The sequence below is a fragment of the Botrytis cinerea genome, chromosome 10 (genome assembly GCF_000143535.2).
Source record: "Botrytis cinerea B05.10 chromosome 10, complete sequence".
Classification (NCBI taxonomy): Eukaryota; Fungi; Ascomycota; class Leotiomycetes; order Helotiales; family Sclerotiniaceae; genus Botrytis; species Botrytis cinerea.
This window is the reverse complement of record NC_037319.1, coordinates 1,979,332-2,003,149: the sequence shown is the minus strand read 5'-3', so window position 1 is coordinate 2,003,149 and position 23,818 is coordinate 1,979,332. Positions and strand designations below refer to the sequence as shown.

The following is a 23,818-nucleotide window of genomic DNA, read 5'->3' as shown; positions in this document are numbered from 1 at the left end:
TGTAAATAAGTAGCTTTTTATTCATTTATCATTAATTAAGAAAGAGCAACCTGGAGTTTTGACTTAACTACACAAACATGAATCATGATCTCTTGCAACTCCGTTATCGAAAAAGAATAACCTAATAACAGCTCTTAATGTAGTAATCCAGGCAAATCCAGTCACTATGAAACACCCCCCCAAATTTGAGATGCATGAATATGCGATTTTTTCAGGTTGACGCCAACCATGTACTCCAATCCTATTAGAAACAAATTCTGAACATACACGAGTCGTATGAATGTATAAACAAGAATGAATGGGCAATTGCCATTAATTAAGATTCTCCAATCGATAATAGACGACCATCATCGACTAGAAATTGTCAAATCAATCACTTTCGGCTCTTTGGGCGTGCAAGCATGTTGAGTCGACTCATAGTCAAACCTCTCTTTTTGGCAGGGCTTGGGGTGGCGTTTGAAGGGGCAATAACGTTCTTTCCAGATTGAAGTCTTGGAGCCATAAGCATAGCGCCCTCTGGAGCCTTTTGCTTCTTTGGTGATCGTGTTTCCTCTTCGCCATCGGACTCGACTCTCCTACGCTTCTTGTTTGACATTCCATGGGGAACAGTTGGCATAGCTGAAAAGTTAGTTGATTTTTTGCTCGATTCACGAACAGGAGGGTTGGTGTTCTCTTTGTTGCCATCAGGGAAACTACCAGGCATAGCATCAGGAAATATACTTCGACGAACTTGGCGGACAGTAGCTTGATTAGGAGATGGACCAAATCCCTTTGGAGAAGCACCGAAGCTGATAGTATGATCACTGCGAAAAGTAAAGGTGCCGGGAACTGAAGGAGGAAGGTGTGGAGGAGGAGCTTGACGAGGTGGTTCTGGAAGAGGTCTAACTCCAGCGAGGGAAGGGTACTCTACTGCGTTAGTTTCAGACGTTTCAGTATTTTTTGTCTGTCCCTCAGTGGGTCCTTGTTGGGATACAGGTCTGCGGGGAGCAAGCGAGGAAGTAATTTTCATATTGGGCTTTGATGTTGAGCGAGGAATGCCGGACTTTACTGGAGATGGAGATTGTGGAACAATAGTTTCGTTGTGCTTGGCTTCACTGTGCTTTTTCGTCTCTGGCGTGAATCCAACATGCTTCAAACTCTTAGAACGGCTGACACCAATAGGTGTTGTGGGAACAGAGGGTAGGTCTCTCGCAAGATTCAACTTGCTTGGACTCCTAGCAATTGAAGGAATAACTGGCTCCTTTTCTGCTTTTTTTGAGCTGAAGCTGGAGCTTGTATGCTTCAAGATAGACTTCATACGGTCGAATCTGCTTGGGGTTCGGAGCATGGATTTACTTGGTGCAGTCATTGATCCAGCAATACTGTTCATTGTAGCAGACTTTAACATACCGCGGGGGGTGCTTTGCAAATTTGGTTTTGATGGCGATCTTGACAAGCTAGGTATTTGAGTTGAAGGATGTTTAACACTTTGGGCACGAGCCAAAGATGATTGTGTGGGTGTTGTCAAATGTGCAGGAATGCTGGAGATCTTGTGACGGGGAGTAGAAGGCATTTCCATGGTTTCAGTCTTGCCACGAGATATTGGTCGCTGGGTGGAAGTATCATCCGTCATACGCTGACGAGCCCGCTTGGCAGGTGCAGTATTTTCAAGTCTTTCACTCTCGGCATCCTGGGAAGAATCTTCGCTAAGAGTGGCATCTCTGTCACTGAGCTTAGCCTTCGATTGTGTGCGCTTAAGAGCTTTTGCAGTAGGAGTAACTCTGCCTGGCTGAGCTCGGAAAGAAGATGGATGATTGGCGATACTGTCCATCTTTTTGAACCTGCATGAAGTTAGGGTTATGACTCTTTCAATATTCAATTGCTTTTATAGATTGAATGGGCTTCAAAGATTTTAAAGCTTTCAAACAAAACTTACTCTGCCATGTGAACATCACTGTATCTACTAACCTTGCCCTTCGCCTGCGCAATTCTTCGACTTCCCATTTGGCTACCCTCTGGATTGTTTCTTTGTTCTATCTCTCGCTCCGCAGCAAGTTTAGCTTTGATGCGAAGGGCCTCTTCACGCAGTTCATCCATCATACGTTGAGCTTCAGGGCCAAGAACAGGTGCAGGACGAGCGAATCTAAAATCGAAAGTTGGGGAGCTGATACCAATTTTTGAGGGGGTTTTTTGTTGAACACCAGAGGGTTGGTCGTCACCCTTGGCATTGATATCAACAAAGCCATGCCGGAGTCCTGAGTCGGGTTTTTGTGTGGTAGATTTATGTGTCATGGATGGATGCATTTCCTCTCGAGGTGGGACAACGCGGCCGGAAGTAGCTGGTGTTTGGGGCGCTTGAACTGGGGACGAAAGGTTCGGGAGGGAAGGATAGGCAGGACCCTCATCGTCTTCGGCAAGAGATGTGAGTTTGGGAGTTGTATTTTGTAGTGTCTAAAATGAGTGGTAAGTACCAAGTACATAGTCCCAATACTCGTTACAATGATAATAAGAAAGCCATACATACTTTAGCAGGAGTACGAAGTCGAGAAGAACGACGACGCGGAGGAGACGCCATGGTTGATAGCGCAACTTGATAGATTGAATGTCAAGCGATGGTATATCCAACAAATGTATTTACAATGAGTTGTAAATAATAAAGTGATTGAATGAAGTATCCAATTCACCCTGATCAATGATGCGAACGAACTGTACAGAGTAGGTACCCAGTATGTAGTTGGAATTCCAAGATTTGAATGATGAAATCGAAAACACTAGCTAGAAGTTCTGGGGGTTTGTTGACATTCGGTCAAGCCTTAAAAGTAAACAAGGATCAATTACACGCTAAATGTTCATGTCACATGACACTCCTTACATTTACATAAAGCAAGCTCCATCTGTTCACCAGCCATCCGCCTATGATATGGATCTGAATGGTGGCAGCAGCGGGACCAGGCAGCGTGGACAGTCAAGCTATCCAAATTCTGGTCGTTTTCGAAATACGCCCAGTCAATCCGCGCAGGGTACGGCATCAACATCAATCGAAGTGGATGGGGACTAGTTCTATCCTATCACATACAATTCGATGGAGATTCCAGAATCAGCAAAACATAGTAGGCAGGCGGGCCATCTTCCATTGGACGATGCCACTCCATTCCCAGCAAAAGGCCCCGAAGCAGGATTGATAGACGCATACGGAAAATCCTCGTGTATCGTTGATGATCAGTAGAAAACGTGTGGCATGCAGTAGTGACCTTGAGCAGACAACAGTCTTCGGAAACACCTCTACCTCGGCAGCCTTTGACATACTGAGATGCGATGTCTGCAGTGGAGATATACCTAGGTAGTGATATAGTGAATGCGTGAATCCCGCTTCTTTACCATCAGGGGGTTTGTGAAAGAGTATGAAAGTTCCATGGTAATGTGTATATAGAAGCCCTTCTGTGATGATTGAATGCTGGAGGAAATCAAGAAACGGGTAGGTAGGTATTATTAGTACTGTACTGATTTCAGACTTCACTCCAAACTTGACTCAGTCTTTCATTTCAGACTTCACTCCATCCTTCACTCTAACCTTCACTCCATCTTTCATTTCAGACTTCACTCCATCCTTCACTCTATCCATCCCTCCCCTCGTGACGCCATCTCGGATTCCTATTTTGCCCCCGTCGAAAGAAGCTTGGGCCATCTCCAGTCTCCATCTTTCCCAATGCAGCTCCTCTTCGATCATCAATGCAATATCGACGCGAGACAAGGATCAATTATTCTGGACGGAATCTTCAGATCCGGATGACACGATAATTTATACTTTTCGGTGCCTCTTTTGGCTCTTACATGACGATATAAAGTCGGCGAAGGAGCAAAGCTATATCTTCAAAGCTTTACTCCTCAAACATCACTCGGTACAACTTGTGAATACTTCGATAATTCACATTTCAGAACCTTCTCTGCCAGCACATCCTGATTGAAAGCTGCACAACTTCTTCGACATGGCTCCTAAGAAGACTGCGAGTACAGTCTCGAAAGCAGCTGAGCCTCATGGATATGAATTTGGCGGACCGTAAGTAGCTCAATTCAATCGCAAACTCATTGATATGTACTGATTGATTGCCTTGCAGACTGGGAGCTTTCGGTATATCTTTCGGACTACCCCTTCTTTGCTACGCCACGACCTTTCTCTGCAATGACATTTCTGGTTGTCCAGTTCCCTCTTCGCTCTCTCCTTCGACGCTTACGATCGACAATCTTAAACAAGAGGTTGGATGGCCCGCAAATGGACTCGCGGGCTTGTTAAGCTGGGATGTGTTTCTCAAAGTAATGGGCTACTACTTTCTGAGCATGGTTTTACACAGAGTTTTGCCAGGTGAAGAGAAGTTAGGTGTCGAACTCGCAAGTGGTGGAAAGCTCAAGTACAAATTCAATAGTATGTACATGTACAATTGGATGAACGATATAGCGTTTGCTAACAAATTGCGCAGCTTGGTCTTCTACAATGTTTACATTTGCTCTATGCGCCGCAGGAACTATTGCCCAAGGAGCAGACTTCCCAGTCTGGACTTTCATCTACGACAATTACCTACAAATACTTACCGCAAACATCATCATCTCCTACGGTCTCGCAACTTTTGTCTACATCCGCAGTTTCAGTGTTAAGCCCGGTAACTCTGAACTGCGCGAGTTGGCTGCTGGCGGTCATTCTGGGAATATGCTATATGATTGGTTTATTGGACGAGAACTCAATCCAAGAGTGACTCTCCCGTTACTTGGCGAAATTGACATTAAAGAATTCTGTGAGCTACGACCAGGTCTCATGGGATGGCTTCTGATGGATTATGCATTTGTCGCTCACCAATACAAGACTTACGGATATATCACCGACAGTATCACGTTGATTACAGCATTTCAAACACTATACGTGCTTGATTCATACTGGATGGAAAATGCTATCCTCACTACCATGGACATTACCACGGATGGCTTCGGACTCATGTTATCATTTGGAGACTTAGTCTGGGTTCCATTTGTTTATTCTCTTCAAGCTCGTTACCTTGCCGTCTACCCACTTTCCCTCGGCGTATTTGGCACCAGCGGCGTTCTAGCAGTTTTAGCTACAGGATATTATATTTTCCGTGGCGCCAATAACGAAAAGAACCGCTTCAGAACTGACCCAACAGACCCTCGTGTCGCACATCTCAAGTACCTCGAGACAAAATCCGGCTCCAAACTTCTCATTTCCGGCTGGTGGGGTGTAGCTCGTCATATTAACTATGCTGGTGATTGGATCATGGCTTGGTCTTATTGTCTTCCTACTGGTATTGCTGGTTATTTAATCAACCACAGCTCAGTGGCCCCCACATCAGGTCAATCCCTCGCAGATGGATCTTTCGTGTACAGTGGACCAGCAGTACATACAGAAGTCACGCAAGGTGCAGCTAGGGGCTGGGGTATGATCATCACATATTTCTATGTGGTTTACTTTGGAGTCCTGTTGGTGCATAGAGAAATGAGAGACGAGGAGAAGTGTGAGAGAAAGTATGGCGAGGACTGGAAGAGATACAAGGAGATTGTTAGATACAGAATCATTCCAGGTATCTATTAGAGCAATAGGCAAATAGGTATAGGCTAAGAGCATGGAGGAGGGGCTTGGTAATTGCATCTTTTTATAGATGGCTGACAAGAATAGAGGAGAGAGCGCGTACAAGAGGTGTGTACAATTTATAATAATATTCAAGTAATAATCTATGATTCTTCTTCCTACATAATGATCAGTTTTTCCTGCTGCAAGATTTTAATCATTACACCAGATTTAATATGTCTGCAACAGATTTTGTTTTTGGGGATTTCGACAGCGTCTTGTTTGTTTCTACATTTGTATACCGTCGTTCTCCAAGGAAGGGAATCTGGAAAATCTATTGAGCACAGGTGGTAAATAGAAACTTTACCACTTACTTATTCTTTCTGATTCATCTGAAGCAGGTCAGAGTAAAGCGCAATCACTGAGCTCATTGCCATATCTGTCGTATGTAAGAATTGGCCTAGAAACTGGAAATCTAGAACAGGAGGATAAAGAACGACGGCGCTATTGGGAGAAATCTACGTAGCTACATTCAACCAGAGGAAATATCGCAGTTTTGAAGAAATAAGACCAACAAAAATTCATCAAGCATGCGGACGCTTTTAAAGTCACTGATTGACACGAGACCATTGCTCAATATAGCCTCAAAAAGCCTCCCATATTTATAATTCATATCATATACAATAATGCACTAGCACATTTACAATTTTGCCTTAATGCCGGGGGCAAATGTAGTTCCTCCACTCTCTCCACCAATGGCTTCCACGATCTTATCTACTGTATTGAGAATCCAAGCATTTCCTTCCTCGCCTGCCAACCATTCCCCTCCCTCTACAGGCTCTTCGCCTGCAGCTTTATACGTACCGTCCTCAAACGCCTTTCGCAAACCAAATACGTGACTGGTGACCTGGGGGCCCACTCCGGTTTGTGCTCTTAAGCATGTTATCCCAATCAGACTTGTGAGAACTCTCCCAATCTTTACTGGTCGTGAAGACACAGAAGGATCGGTAAAGAGACTGGAATAGGAATTCAGGATGAAAACTGGCAGATCTGGATGGGATTCCGCAAGTTTATTGAGTAGTTTTGTTTCAAAGGGACGATAGATGGAATCCCATAGCCCTCGGCCGCGGGCTTTGGCATCGTCAACATTTGTAGTTGTCAATTCACTGTGGATTGGTGATACATTAGCAGATATTCAATGGTAGGTACGTCGGGTGTCAATGGGCTTACCGAGACGGTGTTTTGTTCAACGAATTCATGATTTCATCTGGTAGATTTGCGCGGAACTGACCTAGAACATTGATTGTTCTAGGAATCTGGGATGTATTGTTAGGATCTGCTGCAGCAATCTAGTATATAATAATGCCATCTCACCCCATTGAAACCTATACATTTCAAACCTACTTCCCTCATCTGCTCCACGGTTTTCACTGCATGCGCGTGATCCTTATCCTTCGTCGCAAGCCGAAAGAGCTCTAGCATTGAATCGGGGGAATTCATGGTCATAGTCGCAGCTGTCTGCCATTGAATGATATCAGTTTCCCATGTTTATTCTTCGAAGGCTATTGGGAATCGAGGTACCGAGATCGTTAGCCATGACGGCAATCCAACATTGTGCGCGGAAGCCTCCTCTTCAATCTTCTGGAAAACGGAGCGGATATTCCTGGGTGCAGGAGCATATCCCGGACGAGCATAGGGTGCACCTATTAGAGCTTTCAAGGAGGGAGAAAGTTTCGACATGGCGGCAGTGATGTGAATTGATTAGGGAGGAAAATGAATTGCTCCATGAGATCACTTGTGCGAGATGCGTACTGGAGAAGGGGATAAATCAAGAGCCGAGTTGAAGCTTTCGGGACTAGAACTATCGCCGATCTTTGGTGACGTACGGGCATAATTGTAAAGTCGCCCAGACAGGAATTCAGAGGCAGCAGTATATATATAGGTATATATATATATTTATTCCTTTATTATTGTCTTTCAGTAAATTTGTAAATGTTGTCAAGTCTCATGCCAAATCAAACCTCCGAGCTGCAGTTTGGCAATCAAACGGTGTTCTAGACTGAACCAGGAGATGGCATTAGGGATCCTATTTATGTTCCATTATGAATGTTTTAGTAACCGATCAATCCAACCCGGTTGATGGATAATTTCGCCAGGCGTAGTGTTTGGGCATACCAATGATTTTCGTCACTACCACAGCCTCCGCAGCAGTTTTCCTCAAAAATCGAACTTGAAATGAATGATTGGAATGTACAGGTGCCAGAAATACCTAATTTACATGATGATAGTGCTATTTCCAGAAAGCCGCGCAAGCAAGCCGCATGCTTAAGTTGTCGACGCACCAAGACTCGTTGTGTTCGTGAGCCTCCTAATATCAATTGCCAAAGGTGTCGTCAGAATAACACGGAATGTCTGGTGCCAGATTATCATGTCGGAAGGCGAAAGGGAATCAAGAAGTAGGCCTAAACCACATATTTCCAATCTGTTAAACGTCGTCTCACCTCAGTTTAGCAAACGGAGTGGACTAGATAAAGCTGTTCATCAGCTTGAAAGGGCTATGAAAAGCTCCAAGAATGATAACGTACCCCAGGAAGAACAACGACGTCTACAATTTCTTCTCTCCGAGGCCGAGAATCTGGTTTCTGGAAGTACTGGCAAGATTTCCACGCAGCTTATGGAGCAGCCAAGCCCTCAAAATGGCATGAACCGTGAGTTATCAGAAGCTACTGATCTATCCTCATCCAGGGCTCATGAGTCAATCGTTCAAATGGAGATGGGAAATGCTGCTCTGGATGATGCCGAGAATCCACTCCAGCTCCTGGCTCGGGCATCAGATCTTGCAGACACTGCAACCAAGCAATTGCATATGCCGCCTCCGTTTGTAGAAACAGGGGACCTTCGTCGATTCTTTGGATCATTTCAACCACGGCTTGATGTTGGAAGTGATATTGACCCTATTGACATTGGGTTGGTGACTCACGAGGAAGTGACTTTGCTGATAAAATAGTGAGTCGCGCCTGTATAGTACTGGGGGTTTCAATAGTCCGAACAGCAGTTTATTGGCGAGAAATGCGTTGTTCTTGAAATTGCTTAGAACATACTTCAGTCAGAATATGCAACTGGTTTGAAATATCAGTCCAAACAGTGTTTTAAACATCGAAAGCTCTCTAATTATATCGAGTTTGCTCATCAGAGCTATTGAAACCCCTTGGATCTGCCCCCTTGGATCTATCAATGTCACTGATATATTTAATAGTTTCTATGCAAATCTATCACATACGAGATGGGGTCTTGATCCTTCTGTTCACACGGTAGACTTTGTGCGCTCAAGATCTGCGCTCCTCATGACCTCCATGTTAGCTGCATCTGCACTTTTCATTCCTTCAGGAGAGGCCCTATCGAAGCGTCTTTCCAACCACAGTAAACACCTTGCTCACTATGTGATATCAAAGAGATACAGATCGCCAGAAATTGTTCTCGCGTTCATGATAAACATTCCATGGATGTTACCGAAAGAGCATTGGGCTGATGACGAGACTTGTTCTTACATGGCGATGGCGCACTCTATAGCCCTTGATGTATCTCTAAATAAGATCATCGTACAGAATACAAACAATCTTCAAACCACCATTCCAAAGTCAGACTGCATTACTGCGAGGAAGGCTCTCGACATGGACGGTTTCGTTGAAGTTGACCCTATGACGCGATGGGGCCAAAAACTGATTCGCCGGCGTGAAAGAATATGGCTTGCTCTATTTAATCTTGACAGAGGGTAAGTTTCCGCTTCGTAGAACTATTCAATAGAGCTAAAATCGTTCTACAGCGTGTGCTTAGCACGAGGAAGAGCTTTTACTGTTCAAATATCTCCCTTCGTTGCAACTTGTGATGCTTGGCATAATTCTACTCTCGCTGATACCTGGGATGGATCAATAGTAGCTTCATCTGTTTTAAGGCGAGATATTGTATGTTATTCTTGAGAATGTTTTATTAAAACTAATGATGTGATAGGCTAAAATCATTACTTGCATAAAAGATACCTGCGACAAAACTGCATCCACAGTATTAGAAGGCCATGACATTGCTCAGACTCTTCGACAAATAATCGATGACTTTTTCGATCACTGGTATTCGACCTGGACTACACAGATTGGTAGAAACAAAGACTTTCGCCTACCTCCTTATGTAGAAATACTCGTTTCTCACACCCGTCTTGCTATATACAGTAACGTCCTGAATTACCCCACCCAATTTTCGGCTGTCTCTTCTTTCTTTCGTTCGGCTGGTCTGTCATCTGCGTTAAATGTTATGAGAGCTGCTGTTCAGGGAGAACCTCTTCTCAAGTCCATGCCTAATAATACGGCAATTATGGTATCATTCTCGGCATGTTTTGCCCTTCACTTGTCCGCGATGACTGCAAACAAGAATTCCGGTCTGAGAGAAAGTATCAAAGTTTTAATAGAGGAAACCGCAGATGTCTTGGAGAGAATAGGAAATATCACTCCCCATAGAAAAGGGAGTTCGGCGTTATATGGTAGACACTTGAAAGAAATCATTCGAAATTCCGCAGCATTGCGAAGATCTGTTCCATCAGGTCTCTCTATTCTCGATCGTGAACAAGCAGGGCGCAATACAGGCCAAGAGGCGCAGGAACCAAGACTAGAGCCTGCTTTCATCGAACCGCTTCAATTCTCTACCATGTCAGATCACCAGATCGTCGAATTATTCGATAATGAAGAAGCGACTCTCGGTATTAGTCCCACGAACTTGCAGCTAGGTGACACGACTGGAATGGAGTGGCTGGACTGGTTCGATTTTTACGGAACAGTTCAAAATCAGTAGAGTCTTTACAACAGACGATTTCATCTTTATGAAATGACTCGCATTTGCTGTGTGATGTACACAAGACAAGGAGAATAGCATATCACTCTGTCTATCACTCAAACGGGGAAGATGTTTCTTGCTTACCCACGATTGTTAAAGAAGCAAATTCTAAGCTTTCAAACGCAACAATGAATCGATGGGACGGGGTTGAAATCGCAGAATCTCAAAAGAAGCAGAGAAATCCACCATATCATCACATCTCTCACAGCCCCATTCTTATCAACAAACAAAAACGTGGTAGATATCCATACGCGGTGTTTCTTGTGTGAAGCTGCGAAATGACATTCGGCATCACTTGTACGAGCTGCTAAGGGGCGGCGATCTCGTCGCCATCTAATATTGATTAGCGATAGAGTAGACAATGAAGAAGAAAACAGAGTAATAAATATCTACATATTTTCTAGTGATCCGGCCGATCAGGATATGAAGTAGAAAAGATAGCTGAAAACTCATTTCGCTGCGGGATTGCAGAAGGGAAGGGAAGATTTGCTCACGTATGTGTATCCGACGTTGGAGATTGCGATTCGGTTCGCTATCCATTGTATTTCGAGCTTATTAGATCGATCTAGGATATAATAAGATTGTAATTTTTTTTCTTCTCCTCGTGTCTTTCTGGTAATAACGCAGATGTGATGTGGTGGATAGATAGGTCTATTAGGACAGCAAGTTCTTGCGGGAGCTGGGAACTCGGATACGTTGTTTGCTTGCTTGCTTGCTTGATGATACTTGGAATCTGGATAAGAAGAATCGATCGACTCTGCGATGCGGAAACCAGGATAACACTTTTCTCCTCCGATTCGAAAATATCATATCAAGTTATTTGACGATTCATGTCCCTATATATATATGCATGTATGTATGTATCCATGCATCCCTCCCACCTACCAATTAAATAAATCTATCTATCTATAGCAAAATCGAAAATCGAAATTCGAAAATTGAAATTCGAAATTCGAAAATCGTCATACAAAAGAATCATTCATTCACTTCCCGAAGTTCCACATTTCACTGCAAAGAGAAGAAAATATCGAATATATACTCTATCCATACGCATCTATATCCATCCATCCATCCAATCTTCCCATCCCATCCCATCCCATCCCATCTAATCTAATCTCGCCCTTGGCGTTGTTTTTGAAAACTCCATCTATAATCGGTTAACATACTCGCGTCTGAAAATCTAGATAGATCTAAAAGTCGTGCCAAAGAAGTTGAGTAGTGTGTATGACGACGAGAAAATCAAGCATGGAGTTTTCACAAATGCCATTTGATTAATAATTATCATTACACTTCACTTGATTTCCATTTACTGCCTAGTATCTAAATAGCCTACTTTCCTTTAATGCATGAGGAATAGCAGGGTGTATTTGTTCTGTGACTATCCCTTCCAACTATCCTTTTGATCTAAGATGATGTTCATCTCTCGATCTCCAATACGAGATGAAGAAATTGTAAACGCCAAACTCACTTAGTTCGCTCCCCTATCCATATAATAAATATGATATAACCGACCCCTGATGCGATGCGATGCGATGCGATGCCGATGATTTTTTTTGAATGAAGATAATGATGATGTTGATACAGGCGGTTCCCAATTTTGTGTCCCTCCATTGGCAATAAATATCATCCCTCCGTTGAGACTTCCCCACAACTATTTCCACCATTGATATGCTCACTACAACCATTATTCCCCTTTAACCTTCCATCAGTATCTACTTCCATTTCCATCTTCATAGCCTCTTCATTCTCCCTCATTAAATCTTCTTCCTGCATCCTTAACTCTCTTTCCTCTTCCGTTTCTTCTTTCACCTCTCCCTCGCCATTAGCCATCTCCGGATCTTCCGACTCTGCCATAGGCATCCCTTCCGCGGGCGGCGGCGGAGGAGGCGGAGGAGGCGTAGATGAATCCGTTGGTGTTGCACTCTCAGTATCATCCTCTTTTACCCTCTTGTTCTCCGATGGACTTTCCTCGTCATCTTCCCTCTTCCTCTTCAACAACTCCATCTCGAGTTGTCCACTAGGCGATGCGGTTGGACTTGGTATGTTAACTTCTACGTCCTCATTATCAATCACATCCGGACTACTGATCAAATTTACATTCTCTCGCTTTATCCCCTTTTCACTCGTGCCGTTTCCATTGATTTTAGCCTGCGCTTCGCGTCTTTTCCTCTCTGCTCGCTTGGCGTCCATCTCCCTTTTCTTTTCCACAGCCTTCTTAAAATATTCAAACACATATTGCTTTACTTTCCTTTGATTTCTGTCAGATATCTTTGTGGGATCTTCAATGCGATTGTTTTTGAAATCAGAAGCCACGAGCTTCTTTCCACATTCCTTGGCGAATTTTTTAAGATCATCCTTGGGAAGTTTGCCAGAATATTTTTGCATTACGTGTTTGATGTGAGGAAATAACTATAATAAGAAGTTAGCAAAGAATATTTAACAAACTTGATATCAAGAAAAACGTTTATATGGATAGAGAAGTAAGATATTATACATACAGTATTTTCGTACAGTTTCATCTGCTTCTCGATAGGCAATGAGCGCCACTTTTCCACAGGCTTCTTCTTCTTCTCCTTGGGTGTACCCTCGGCGGAATGGGAGGAAAGTGCCGGAGTCGTCGAGGGCTCCTTTGTAATACTGTCGATAATATCTTGAAGAGCTTTTTGTGTTTGCACACTCTTTGGAGCTGCCTTGGGTGGTGGAGGTGGTGGCGATACCCCTGCTGGCATAAATGGCCTCTCCCATGTTGTTTGTCCCGTCTTACTGTAATAATAAGCATTTCCGTTTTGGTCCATCGCAGTAAACCAGCCAGGTGGTAATACCATGGGGACGAACGGGCGCCGAGAAATTGAGCGATTGGCAACGAAATTGGCGTTGCGTTGAGGAACACCACTTCGGGGGCCAGTAGGGGCGACAATAACAGGGGATGGCGATGGAGTGACCTTTTCTACTTGGTCTGGACGCCGCTCAAATACTTGTGCAACAAGAGTTGGGGCTCTTCTTGGGATTCGATACGCATGCTCCAATTTGCTCCATGCTTCCAATAGCCTCTTTGACTCGAAAGCAACATCTTCATGCTCGGAAGTTGTGAATTCTTCTAGAACTGTTTCGATTTTGGAATCAACAATTTTGTTTCGAGTAAGTCGTGGAAATTTGTAAAGGACGTCGAGAACTTGGAGGATCACGTTGTTGTCTTCCTTCCAAGTAGTCAAGGTCGTACGAAGAATTTGATAACCGTGCATTTGTATAACTCTGTTTCGAACTTTATCATCATCGCAACGTTGGATTCGACCAAGCAACTTGACAGCAATCCATTTTTCTTTGCATTGCATAAGAGTTGCCATAACCTTCCGCACTCCATTTTCATCGAGCCCCTTGGGTTGAACGTTGTTGACATATTCTTCATCATCCTCACCTGTCTTCTTTTTCCGAGGTTTCTTGGCAACAGCTGTGTCCCAACCATCACCATCATCGATACCAAGAGCTTCAATGGTAGCATGAGGAAGTTTAGTAGCACGCTCAGTTTGAGTCTTGCCTCCAATGAATCCGGTACAATTCGGTTCGCCGCAATAGCAAGGTTGAGGGTCGGCACCGTATCGATCAACATTATAATTGAAGACCAACTCTTCTCCGGCTTTGATTGCACGCTCGGCAAAAATGCCCATGCGCAACTTTTCTCCGACCACCCACTTATCGACATAGCAATTTGGATTACAAGAATGATTGCAAAATCGACCTAGATTCCCTTTTTTCGTTGCATCCACGAATTCATGCTTCGTGAGAGACATGAAATAGAAATGCTTGATCCCCTCCTGATCATATTGGACAGTACGTCGTCGAAACGTTGGTTCGTTAATAACTTCTCCGATATACTCGAAAATGAAATCATCAGGCTGTAGATCAGTATTTGCGCGTAAACCGTAACCCTTTTTATCTGTCTTGATCACTGAAACTTTGGCATACTGTTTGCGTTGAAAGCGTTGATTCTGACAATCCAAACCACAATTGCAATCTTTATGACCTCCACCACATTCCATTTTGGTCAGTCGATTAATGCAATCAGAATCCTCTCCGCAGGCATAATTTTTTCCATCGCCTGATAAAATATGTCAGCTGAGGTTGGCATTTTGCGATCGATGGCACGTAAAGTACAGAAAGTACTTGAAGTATATCTGTAGACTTACTGAATTCCTCGGGACAATCACAATCCAACGCATCGTGATCTGAAGCTCCCATGTGCTTAGCTCCATAAATACAATCCTTGATTACCTGAAATACCGAAGCTGCCTCCTCTGTAGAATCTGGAAGATCGTTGAAGAGAGGGGGTGGTCGAGGGATTACTTTTTGTGACGATTTTCTCGATAGCTTCGGTGCCTTGCCAGGTTCGACGGTGACGGTGATATCACCGCCAATAACCTCTTCTTCCTCTTCATCTCCGGATTTTGGTGTTTGGCTGGTGCTTTGCTTTCTGGGCGGTGTCTGAGAGCGAGAATTTACAAGACCCGGTGTGCTGGAGTGAGATCTCTTGATTTCTGTAGGAGTAGAAATATATCCATTTAAGCCATTGGCAAAATCCTGGACCTCAATCCCCTCCTCAATCTTCATTTCACCAATCGCAGCATCTACAGCTTCTGGCTGGAGCTCCCGAATGTCATCCTCCATCGTGAGCAGGAGACTTTGTAAGGTTGTGGTGCGATTACTTTGTTTTTGTGTGTTGAGGCGAAGGGGAAGCCGAACTATTTATTAATGTGTTCGAAGCGGCCTTTTGTTCCCTTACTAGTGGTGGCAGACGTGAAGTACCCAACGGCGGTAGAACACAACGCCGTATTAATGATGTTGGTAGTTATAAAGCCCCCTTGACTTTGCAAGCAATTAATTCTTGTTTGTTGCGCGCACACCTGAAAGTCAAGAAAGTGGTTGCGCCTGGATGGCAAAACGCGAATAGCTTGCATGCAAGGTCGCGAAATATTAGCTGGCGAGGTCGATATTGCTTCGCAGACGTAAATATGGTCGAGTTTCTGCTGGCAAGAGCATAAAGATCTTGTTTGCCACGGTGAATGAATGTGGGACGTGGAAAAGTTGGACGGGAGGATGGATTGAGATGGGAGCGAAGTAATGGAAATGCGACGGCTGAACCTCCAATTTCACCTCTGCAACATATTGCAAAGACCAAACTCTTAAATTCCTCTGCCCCAATGCTCACATATCACTACTCATGAATTGAAATGGCTTTCAGCCCCCAAAGTAGTTGATAATTGCTAATAATTGCTCTATGAAGGAGGACGACGATACAAATTGAGACGAGCTATTGCGCGCTCGGCTAACCTTAATTCCGCTACTTCTGAACGAACGCTGAAAATCAAACTATACTCTTCTCAACCCACGCACGCAGACAATTGATAACTACTCCAATCTGCCAAATCACTCCAAACCATTGATACCGCGTATTCTATGCCCCAAAGTATCCAAAGGCGGCTATACCCTCACACCGTACCAAATGTATGGCATGATAATGTAAAATAGCTTATCTGCTAAATTCAATGCCAACTCAGACGATGCCAAATCGCCAGAGTCTCCACGAAACCGTACTAGAACCTCCCAAGCACTTCTCACAATATGTGTATATCGTATTTGGCACCAAGTCGTTCAAAGACCATTATGGGCCATCTTCCCGTATTATGAAAGCCCTCCCAAATTTCCATTATTTGTAATATGATATCGAACGTAGAGGCATCGCGTGCACCGAGTTTGTGGAGAGGCAAACGTGCCGCCAGACATTCAATTCTCGATAGCACCCATTCACTCAAGTATTGCTGTTGCAGTGTAAGTTCAAATTGTATAATAAATGCATCGTTGATCATGCAACAGCGTGTCCCAGATTCTTATGTTCTACCCCACAATGATCTCCGACATAGGGCTTGCAGTCATACATCGGACGGAAGGAATATTATCGCGATTTCGTAGCATCATCGTATCTGTGATTATTTGTCAGTGATGGCCAAGACGAGAGAGAGAGGCGAAAATAACTGGCCATCTTTCACACCTAGGTATCCAAGTACCTCGTGAACTATTGACAGCGCACTCCTGCATGCGCACAAAAGCCAACCCTACAGAGAATTCGAGTTGTATGAGAGCATCACTTCCCGTGAAGAGATCAGTATCATTGTTTCCATGCCAATAGAAGATGGGATTGAAATCTTTTGACGCTTACGTTTTAAGTTGAGATGATTCGTTTAACACCAAAAGAAAAGAAGAGGAGAGACAGAGGTACAATCAATGGGTCGCATATTGGGCCTCGGAAGAACAGCCATTCAAAGAATTGGACCCCCCCAAACCCAATCGATTCAGCATTCTCGAATGTTTTTGAAGACAATCAATGAATGATACTCGAGAAAAAAGAGGATTTGGAAGGTTGAGAATAAGGCTATGTATAACACTGACGAGGTCGCAGAACGCACAGCCTTATCAAGTCGTTGTAGTAATAAATGGTTGGGTTGTGCTGAATTCCATTGATTCCACTAACTTGTTCCAGCTTATGATTGGAGGCTGAGGGATTTCATTTGGGCCAATCTCAGGAAAGAATTGAATCAGTTCCAGGAAAGCTGCAAGGACAGTTTGAACTATAGTTGGTATCCAATCGTAGATCGAGAATCTCTTCCCTAGCTAGATATCCAGGCGTATGTAACGACAACATGATCCCCCTACCTGGATGAATAGACAATCTTGGAAGAATTGACTGCAGCATGCAAAGGTAATACCAGCTGATATGCTCGTCCTCGTGCTTCGTCCCTTCATGATGAGATGAATTAAACAAGACTTCCAGACATGCATGCAGGACACTGTGGCGAAGATGAAGAAAGGAGGGAAGTTATCTATGGATGAGTAGGTATCGTATAGAAAACAGACCACCAGACCACCAGACCATCCAAAAGAGATAGATAAGGGCTCCGGAGAAATTAGCCACTTTAGCCACTTTAGACGTCAGCCACTTTAGACTCTCCGATTTTCAGATTCCAGACCCCCTTCACCTCACGCCAGATACGATGTAGCAGAATGTATCATAATATATGAGAGGCACGTGGGAGGGTATCTGCTCATTTAACCCATCTACCTTCCTGCCTTCCTACCCTTCGAGCCACCTTCACTCCGTGTTGAACTCTGCACTCTGCACTCTGCACTCTTCCCTCCTCCCTCCTCTTCTTCACGTGTAGCATGCATCCCTCCTCTGTCCTCTCCTTCTCCTCCTCTTTTCATCCCAACATCCGTCTTGCACGGCACAGCGCATTGGCTGGTATCCATACATCCAGTCAAAGCAGAGGAAAACGGGACTTGCATATATGCACAACATGATCCCCTCCCACTCCCATGTTGTTTATTTTCTTCCCAAAACAACCTAGGAACGATAGCCAAACCCACCAGGAAATGAAAGAGCAGAAAGGAAGAGAGAAGAAAGGAATGCAAAATCTTCTTAGCTAAACAACTCTCTCCTGTCAAGTCTAAGCTCACTCTCCACTCTCCACTCTCTACTCTCGTCTACATTCATCCATCGTACATCTACTTGGATTCCTTCAACGGAAATTGAAGTAAAATCAACCTTTATTAACCTTGTTACGGCCAACGACCGTTCGGTACCATACCCATATCCATCACGGCACATACACACACGTACAGACAGAGACAGGTACATCTCGTTGTGTGAAGTGTGGCGGTCTCGTTGATGGCTGTCATGGTTGCAAACCAAAAACAACCCCCAAAACTCCAAACTCCAAACAATTTGCCCTTTCTTGCCTCCTCTTTCTCTGCACGCGCTTCCTTCAACGACCTGCTCCTTCTATTCAAGGTTCCTTCCAAAATACGCGGGTCGCGGGTCTCTTATCGCTCTCGTCGCTTTTCTACCTTTCATTTTCCAATTATACATTAATTTTGCTACACAATCTACAACCCTTGGAACTGTTCGATTTCTCTCCATTGCTCACTCTCACTCACTCTTTTCAGACAGGTGAATAAGGAGGATTCGTTCCCACCGCAATAGTATTCAATGCCCAACACTTAATTAAATGACTTCTGGATCTATCTTATTTGTCAATTTTCTTTTGCACTTTCACTCGCTCAATACACCATCTTTTTTTATTCTTCTTGAGGCATCAATTGAACATAGCACTACACATCGATCATCAACATATAGCTTTCCAACCATTGTTCATACCTGACCATCACCCCTCGCAACAATCATGGAGTTGCCTTTCACAGAACAAGAACAGGTATGTTTGCGCGAGAATTCAAAATGATCACTAGAAGCTGAGATCAACGCAATCTTCGCATCCGTATCATTGCCAAGAGCGCCTTATGCTGACTTTCGATCGTCGTTGTAATAGCGGTTCCTCCTTGCAGAGGTGATCAAGACAAGCTCCATTCCGCCAGAAAAGTTGTTGGCAATCCTGAATGAAAGTAACGTCAGTCCAAATTGGATGTTGATGCAGGTTCCTCAAGGTAAGCAAGCACGTTTACCCCCAGCTTGATCTTCAACTCTCAGACCCCATAACCCCGCGCCACATATGCGAACAACTTTCAAGCGCCGACAGACATTAATGAAGAAGAAAAATGTTGACTGGAGATTTTAGGGCGAAACTTGGCATCTTGTATACATACTTTTGATAGTATCGCTGGTCGGACTTACAATAGTCTAACACCGCAACTACCCTCCGCTTCATTAGTTTCCAGTGGCTCTCCTGGTTTCCAGAACAAACGCAAGTCTGTTTCCGATCTTGAATTGGCAGCTGCCGAGTCTTCTAGAAAGCGACGAACTCCAAATTTAGATGTTGCCTCTATTCAGCGCAACATACAGCCCAAGCCGGCTGCGAATGGCTCGTCAAACTCGTTCTCCCCGCAATTTACAGGCCAAACACCGAAAAAGCGTGGTCGACCTTCTAAGACAGATCTCAAGATTCGTCAAGCTGAAGAGATAGCGCGTGGAGAACGAATAGATTCACTTGCAACTTCTAAGGGGCCCATCGAGTCTCCCATTGCTAGTGGCGGAGATATCACCCTGGAAAGCATTTTGTCTTCTGAGCCTATTGTTACCCTCGCTCAAAAGCCTGAGCCAAGTGCAGTCAATTCTACTGGCGACAAAATGGATTCCGGTAGAAAGAGACGTGGTCGACCAACCTCCAGGTCTTCGAATGTATGTTGAATTAAGGACGTGTGTGAGTTGCTGCGTGCTGACTCTTGTAAAGGTCCCTAGGACAGGCGAAGGCAGCTTCCCCATTCTCCCTGCCCAATTTCCGCAACAAATTCGAACACCGCCACGATTCGGTATCCAGCAGACATTTGATAAATCTATGAGAGCCCAATTCCAACCGGAGTCTGGTGAGGCTCAAATTACTCGGGACAGTCACGGGACGCAATCTAACGCCCAGAGCCATATTGAAGGACGTCAAATGCATGCTAGCGGTAAAGCAAATGATAAAGAACAGCAGGAGATGCAATACAAAGGCACAGATATGGTAGGAAAGTCGAAGGACAATTAAAGATCTGACATTCGAATTGGTCTCTGTCACACCTCTTGGCCAATTATGAGCAATCTTTAAGCGTCCACCCTACATATATCAACACATGCCAAACTTCCTTCACGAGAAATATCAGTTTATATCTACCTCTTTCAATAATTTTTACTCGACAAATTACGACATAGTTCTCGATTCTATGATTCATATTAACGGCCTCTTTTAAGAGTTTATGCCCATAACGAAGTCATACCTTTCGTTATATAACACCTGTCTATGCGTCACGATCAAATGCAATGCCACTTATCCCAACGATAACCTTTCTTCCTTTCTCTTCTCTTCTTTATGCTACGATACCTTGTTTATAATGGATTTGGAGCGGCAGCGTTGAAATTGTTTTCCTCTTCGTTTTTGTTATTTGACAATAATTGCTGCCGCGCGGTGATACACCAAGCCTGTTCTTTATTTCTTTGCATCATAAGTAGGCGTTAAAATTTATGGTTGTGGATTGGAAACAAATATCGAAGGGAAATGAGAAGATATGCTTTGGAAATCTCTGAAATCTGAAGAATAGTGGAAAGGCTTGGTTAAGAGCGAACAAATATGCCACGGTGCGGAGGAAACACCAATCTACAATGCGAATAATGAAGAACGAACGAACGATCATTACGTGTAAGATAGTTAACGAATGAATGTACAATATTTCGAATGTTTCTATGCTGTTTAGGATTTGTTGTGTACATATCGGGGAGTATTCCAATGCTTTTTGTGCTAGTGATATCGATATCCGTACGCAGCATCTAATTTGGTATTGTGATACTACCCATCTTTCATCGCTAGTTCTATCATTGTTTTCTCATAAAATTAGACGTGCCCTCCCTCGTATTTGCTCGCATACATTCAGATAGGTACTCACATCGTCATCCCTATCATCCACATTCCCTCTCCCTACTATCTAACTATGTTAATCATCGGCACTCATTATAAACAATCATGATATACCCAGGTATAAATGTGCTTTCGAGTTCCCCCCGAATTCCCCCGTCAAATTCACTTACCACTTACCACTTGGCCACATTTTCATTTCACTGTTCACATCACGTTACATCACATACACGACAACATTTTCACATCAACCCGCACCACACTGCACCCAAGAAGAATTGAGCGAGGACGAAATTTCGCCCCTCGTCATGTCTCTGTATTCATCCTCATACTATTCTATCTAGATCATATGCATCTGCAAAAACCTGCGTGCTCATTTCATCTCATCTTCACCGCGCGATTAACGCAGTTGGTGATCCAACCTGAAAACTCCAAGCACATTTTACCCAGGCTAAGTTACATATCAATCCGTATCCAATGCAAAACCAAATTCCAAAAATCAAAAATCAAAAGAGGTTAAAAAAAAAAATCAAAATCAAAAACGATGTCGTGAGAAAGGAACGTTCCTTTTATCGCTTAACGTGCTCACTTTCAAAGGGGGAAAAGTGAGACAGCGACACTCCTAGAGGAAAACTAGGACTTGAAAATCTTCTCAAGACCTTCCAACAAGATGTTGGCGTGGTGTTCTTGGAAAATCAACATAGGTCTGAGGCGAACGGCTCGCTCGCCAGAACCTCCGATGTTGATACCGACGCCCTTGGCCTTCTTGAGGACCTCATCTCTGCGGTTGCTGTCAAAGGCAAGGAAAGTTCCTTGTCCTTTACCTCTCAAGTTTTGGATTTCTCCAGGATATTGCTTGGCAAGACGTTCGAGCTCTCCGTAAAGATAATCTCCCACCTTGGCGGTGTTGTTGACCAAATCCAAACGCTCAATTTCCTCAATGATGGCACGGAAGAGGATAGCACGAGCTGGGTCTCCCATCCAGGTGTTGAATTGACGGTATGGTTTGTTGGGACGGAGCTCGGGGTTTCCGAAGTAGTAACCGGCGGTTTGGGCCTTCTTGGAGAAGGTGACCATGTCGGGAGGAGTGTCGAGGTTCCAATGTTCGTGGGCCCAGAATTTACCAGTGGCGCCTACACCTGTTTGAACTTCGTCGACGATGAGAAGGACGTTGTGTTTCTTAGTGAGCGCTCTGAGACCGCGGAAGAAGGCGGGTGAGGCATGGTTGTCTCCTCCTTCGGATTGAATGGGTTCGACTATGACGGCACAAGGTGGGAGGTGGTGAGTGGTGATGATACGTTCAACATCGGCAAGAGCTTCTTCCTCGATCTTCTGGTTCTCCACGACGTGATCCTCGAGTGGGTATTTGAGAAGAGGGAAGGTAGCTTGTGGCCAGTCGAAAGCAGGAATATCGAGCTTGTGGATTGGCTTACTGCGAGTGGTGGAAAGGGAACCGAAAAGACGTCCATGGAAGGCAGTCTTGAAAGACATGATGGATAATTGAGGAGCACCAGGTGCTTGGTTAAGCATAGATGAAGCAATATCTTCCTCTGAGAATTCCACATGTGCACCACCACGCTCTTGTTGTCGGCGATACATAAATGCAGCCTTGTATGCAGTCTCATTGGCATCTGAACCTGCCATGGCAGTGAACACCTGATCGAGACCCTTTGGTGCTACCTTCAAGATACCAGTCTTAATAATTTCGGCCCAATCGTGCGAAGGGAAATTGCCAAGGGCAGGACGGTTAATGATGGCAGATGCCATTTGTTCGGATTGTGCGGCTTTGAGGAGATGAGGATTGCTGTAACCAACTGGGATGGAAGCAATTTGTGCATAACTATTGTTCCGATATCAGTATATCGTGGTAAATCAGGAAAAGAGGGAATGATAACATACACATCCAACAAAACATTTCCATCTGGATCCGAAATGTAGTTACCCAAACTCTTTTGGTAATTGGCGAGCATGTTCAAACTTCTAGTATCAAACACTTTGTCCAATTCCGCAATTGCCTTTTGGGATTCTGGGCCTGGAATGGCAGTCTTGACATGTGGTTTCTCTGGTTCGCCAGTGAAGAACGGTTTGACACTTGTAGTGGCGTATGTTCGTACAGCTCGTGGAAGGGCCTTTGAAGCCATTGGAGGCAATTGGGCGGCAGCTCTTAGGGAAGCCATTGTTTGGGCGATGTGGAGAAAGAGGGGAGATGGGTGAGAGGGAAGAAGAACAAGAAGTAGAAAGAAGAAGGGGAGGAGAGGGAATAGAGAATAAGAGGCAGAGAAGGAGATTTATATCTTTTGTAGTATTTCTTACCTAGCTCGCTCGCTCGCTCTCTCTCTCTCTCTACTCTCCTCGCAGATGCAAGTGAGTGGGGTCGAGAATGAATTTCGGTTTGTTTTATGACCTTGCTAACCTTGCTGGACTTATCTTATCCGACTTATCGTGATTTGTGAGTGATTCGTGACGTGAAACTGTAACTAAAACCGGGGATTGTAAGGATTGGAAAGAGGGGCTCGAGGGAGGAGGCCCAGGAGGGAGATCCCCAGTGGTGGCTCATATGCGTGTGTCGATTGAAATTACATAACAGAAGAGTAAGTGAATTGATGGGATGGCAGTGATTGGCTTGATAGCCATTTGTTAGATTCCAGGTTTGACTAACTTCAATGAGTACAGAGTGTGTGTTACGCTCTGCAGGCGACAACGAAGAGAGCTCCGACGACGACAAGTATATGTAGCGTAGGACTTGGGACTTGGGACTTGGGACTTGGGACTCAGGACTCAGTAGCATGTTCTACTTATTCACCTCGTCTTTTACAAATTTGCCATCTCCTTACCGTCCCTACTGATTAGCTTCCAATGAAGGCCAAATCCAACATCTATCAAGCAGCATTTTTTCCTCATAGAGGCGTGGCGAGTCAGCCAACAACGCAACCCGATATCAACCCATTTAAGCTTTTTAAGGGTCAAAGACCACCATTTTGATTGGGGAATGCACAAG

The 23,818-nt window shown here is 44.2% G+C and overlaps 7 protein-coding genes across 10 annotated transcripts; 3 read left to right on the top strand and 4 right to left on the bottom strand.

Annotated features, from left to right (window-relative positions):
* On the bottom strand, nt 1-2,804 carry BCIN_10g05290 (hypothetical protein). Its single transcript, XM_001546767.2, has 3 exons — nt 2,504-2,804; nt 1,916-2,430; nt 1-1,820 (listed from the first exon to the last, which is right to left on the bottom strand). The coding sequence occupies exons 1-3, from the start codon at nt 2,552-2,554 to the stop codon at nt 374-376; spliced, it is 2,013 nt and encodes a 670-aa protein (XP_001546817.1). The 5' UTR covers nt 2,555-2,804; the 3' UTR covers nt 1-373.
* Nucleotides 2,805-2,875: 71 nt separating this feature from the next.
* On the top strand, nt 2,876-6,127 carry BCIN_10g05280 (hypothetical protein). Of its 3 annotated transcripts, none has more exons than XM_024695680.1 (4): nt 2,876-4,036; nt 4,095-4,399; nt 4,455-5,680; nt 5,953-6,127. In XM_024695680.1, exons 1-3 carry the CDS (start codon nt 3,966-3,968, stop codon nt 5,573-5,575), a joined length of 1,497 nt encoding a protein of 498 aa, XP_024551472.1. In that variant the 5' UTR covers nt 2,876-3,965; the 3' UTR covers nt 5,576-5,680; nt 5,953-6,127. The 3 variants fall into 3 exon arrangements, with proteins under 3 accessions (XP_024551472.1, XP_024551473.1, XP_024551474.1); XM_024695678.1 differs by having other exon boundaries at nt 5,801-6,127; XM_024695679.1 differs by having other exon boundaries at nt 5,781-6,127.
* Nucleotides 6,128-6,142: 15 nt separating this feature from the next.
* BCIN_10g05270 (hypothetical protein) lies at nt 6,143-7,617 on the bottom strand. The gene is made up of 4 exons (XM_024695677.1): nt 7,133-7,617; nt 6,926-7,069; nt 6,782-6,867; nt 6,143-6,717 (listed from the first exon to the last, which is right to left on the bottom strand). The coding sequence occupies exons 1-4, from the start codon at nt 7,289-7,291 to the stop codon at nt 6,252-6,254; spliced, it is 855 nt and encodes a 284-aa protein (XP_024551471.1). The 5' UTR covers nt 7,292-7,617; the 3' UTR covers nt 6,143-6,251.
* A 38-nt stretch (nt 7,618-7,655) lies between these two features.
* On the top strand, nt 7,656-11,346 carry BCIN_10g05260 (hypothetical protein). 2 transcript variants are annotated; one of them, XM_024695675.1, is made up of 5 exons: nt 7,656-8,007; nt 8,063-8,557; nt 8,808-9,323; nt 9,375-9,513; nt 9,560-11,346. In XM_024695675.1, the coding sequence occupies exons 1-5, from the start codon at nt 7,787-7,789 to the stop codon at nt 10,388-10,390; spliced, it is 2,202 nt and encodes a 733-aa protein (XP_024551470.1). In that variant the 5' UTR covers nt 7,656-7,786; the 3' UTR covers nt 10,391-11,346. The 2 variants fall into 2 exon arrangements, with proteins under 2 accessions (XP_024551470.1, XP_024551469.1); XM_024695676.1 differs by having other exon boundaries at nt 8,063-9,323.
* Nucleotides 11,347-11,678: 332 nt separating this feature from the next.
* Bcset2 lies at nt 11,679-15,703 on the bottom strand. Its single transcript, XM_001546772.2, has 3 exons — nt 14,617-15,703; nt 12,931-14,528; nt 11,679-12,841 (listed from the first exon to the last, which is right to left on the bottom strand). The coding sequence occupies exons 1-3, from the start codon at nt 15,092-15,094 to the stop codon at nt 12,056-12,058; spliced, it is 2,862 nt and encodes a 953-aa protein (XP_001546822.1). The 5' UTR covers nt 15,095-15,703; the 3' UTR covers nt 11,679-12,055.
* Nucleotides 15,704-17,465: 1,762 nt separating this feature from the next.
* On the top strand, nt 17,466-20,761 carry BCIN_10g05240 (hypothetical protein). Its single transcript, XM_001546774.2, has 4 exons — nt 17,466-18,693; nt 18,808-18,922; nt 19,054-19,613; nt 19,666-20,761. Exons 1-4 carry the CDS (start codon nt 18,664-18,666, stop codon nt 19,957-19,959), a joined length of 999 nt encoding a protein of 332 aa, XP_001546824.1. The 5' UTR covers nt 17,466-18,663; the 3' UTR covers nt 19,960-20,761.
* Nucleotides 20,762-21,083: 322 nt separating this feature from the next.
* On the bottom strand, nt 21,084-23,675 carry Bcuga1. The gene is made up of 2 exons (XM_024695674.1): nt 22,720-23,675; nt 21,084-22,660 (listed from the first exon to the last, which is right to left on the bottom strand). Exons 1-2 carry the CDS (start codon nt 22,995-22,997, stop codon nt 21,454-21,456), a joined length of 1,485 nt encoding a protein of 494 aa, XP_024551468.1. The 5' UTR covers nt 22,998-23,675; the 3' UTR covers nt 21,084-21,453.
* Between the last annotated feature and the right edge of the window lie 143 nt (nt 23,676-23,818).

What these genes read in the sequence shown, in the direction of transcription:
- Bcuga1 (XM_024695674.1), bottom strand. Translation starts at nt 22,997, where the DNA reads ATGGCTTCCCTAAGAGCTGCCGCCCAATTGCCTCCAATGGCTTCAAAG. An exon ending in GGAAATGTTTTGTTGGATGT is followed by an intron (nt 22,661 to 22,719) that starts GTATGTTATCAT and finishes TCGGAACAATAG; the next exon opens with TTATGCACAAATTGCTTCCA.
- BCIN_10g05240 (XM_001546774.2), top strand. Translation starts at nt 18,664, where the DNA reads ATGGAGTTGCCTTTCACAGAACAAGAACAG. An exon ending in CTTTCACAGAACAAGAACAG is followed by an intron (nt 18,694 to 18,807) that starts GTATGTTTGCGC and finishes TCGTTGTAATAG; the next exon opens with CGGTTCCTCCTTGCAGAGGT. An exon ending in CAACCTCCAGGTCTTCGAAT is followed by an intron (nt 19,614 to 19,665) that starts GTATGTTGAATT and finishes ACTCTTGTAAAG; the next exon opens with GTCCCTAGGACAGGCGAAGG.
- BCIN_10g05270 (XM_024695677.1), bottom strand. Translation starts at nt 7,291, where the DNA reads ATGTCGAAACTTTCTCCCTCCTTGAAAGCTCTAATAGGTGCACCCTAT. An exon ending in CGTCATGGCTAACGATCTCG is followed by an intron (nt 7,070 to 7,132) that starts GTACCTCGATTC and finishes ATTCAATGGCAG; the next exon opens with ACAGCTGCGACTATGACCAT. An exon ending in TTGAACAAAACACCGTCTCG is followed by an intron (nt 6,718 to 6,781) that starts GTAAGCCCATTG and finishes ACCAATCCACAG; the next exon opens with TGAATTGACAACTACAAATG.
- BCIN_10g05290 (XM_001546767.2), bottom strand. Translation starts at nt 2,554, where the DNA reads ATGGCGTCTCCTCCGCGTCGTCGTTCTTCTCGACTTCGTACTCCTGCT. An exon ending in GACTTCGTACTCCTGCTAAA is followed by an intron (nt 2,431 to 2,503) that starts GTATGTATGGCT and finishes CACTCATTTTAG; the next exon opens with ACACTACAAAATACAACTCC. An exon ending in AGTGATGTTCACATGGCAGA is followed by an intron (nt 1,821 to 1,915) that starts GTAAGTTTTGTT and finishes AACTTCATGCAG; the next exon opens with GTTCAAAAAGATGGACAGTA.
- BCIN_10g05260 (XM_024695675.1), top strand. Translation starts at nt 7,787, where the DNA reads ATGAATGATTGGAATGTACAGGTGCCAGAAATACCTAATTTACATGAT. An exon ending in AGGCGAAAGGGAATCAAGAA is followed by an intron (nt 8,008 to 8,062) that starts GTAGGCCTAAAC and finishes ACCTCAGTTTAG; the next exon opens with CAAACGGAGTGGACTAGATA. An exon ending in CTGTTTTAAGGCGAGATATT is followed by an intron (nt 9,514 to 9,559) that starts GTATGTTATTCT and finishes ATGATGTGATAG; the next exon opens with GCTAAAATCATTACTTGCAT.
- BCIN_10g05280 (XM_024695680.1), top strand. Translation starts at nt 3,966, where the DNA reads ATGGCTCCTAAGAAGACTGCGAGTACAGTCTCGAAAGCAGCTGAGCCT. An exon ending in GGATATGAATTTGGCGGACC is followed by an intron (nt 4,037 to 4,094) that starts GTAAGTAGCTCA and finishes ATTGCCTTGCAG; the next exon opens with ACTGGGAGCTTTCGGTATAT. An exon ending in GCTCAAGTACAAATTCAATA is followed by an intron (nt 4,400 to 4,454) that starts GTATGTACATGT and finishes CAAATTGCGCAG; the next exon opens with CTTGGTCTTCTACAATGTTT.
- Bcset2 (XM_001546772.2), bottom strand. Translation starts at nt 15,094, where the DNA reads ATGGAGGATGACATTCGGGAGCTCCAGCCAGAAGCTGTAGATGCTGCG. An exon ending in TGATTGTCCCGAGGAATTCA is followed by an intron (nt 14,529 to 14,616) that starts GTAAGTCTACAG and finishes ATATTTTATCAG; the next exon opens with GCGATGGAAAAAATTATGCC. An exon ending in TGAAACTGTACGAAAATACT is followed by an intron (nt 12,842 to 12,930) that starts GTATGTATAATA and finishes TTCTTATTATAG; the next exon opens with TTATTTCCTCACATCAAACA.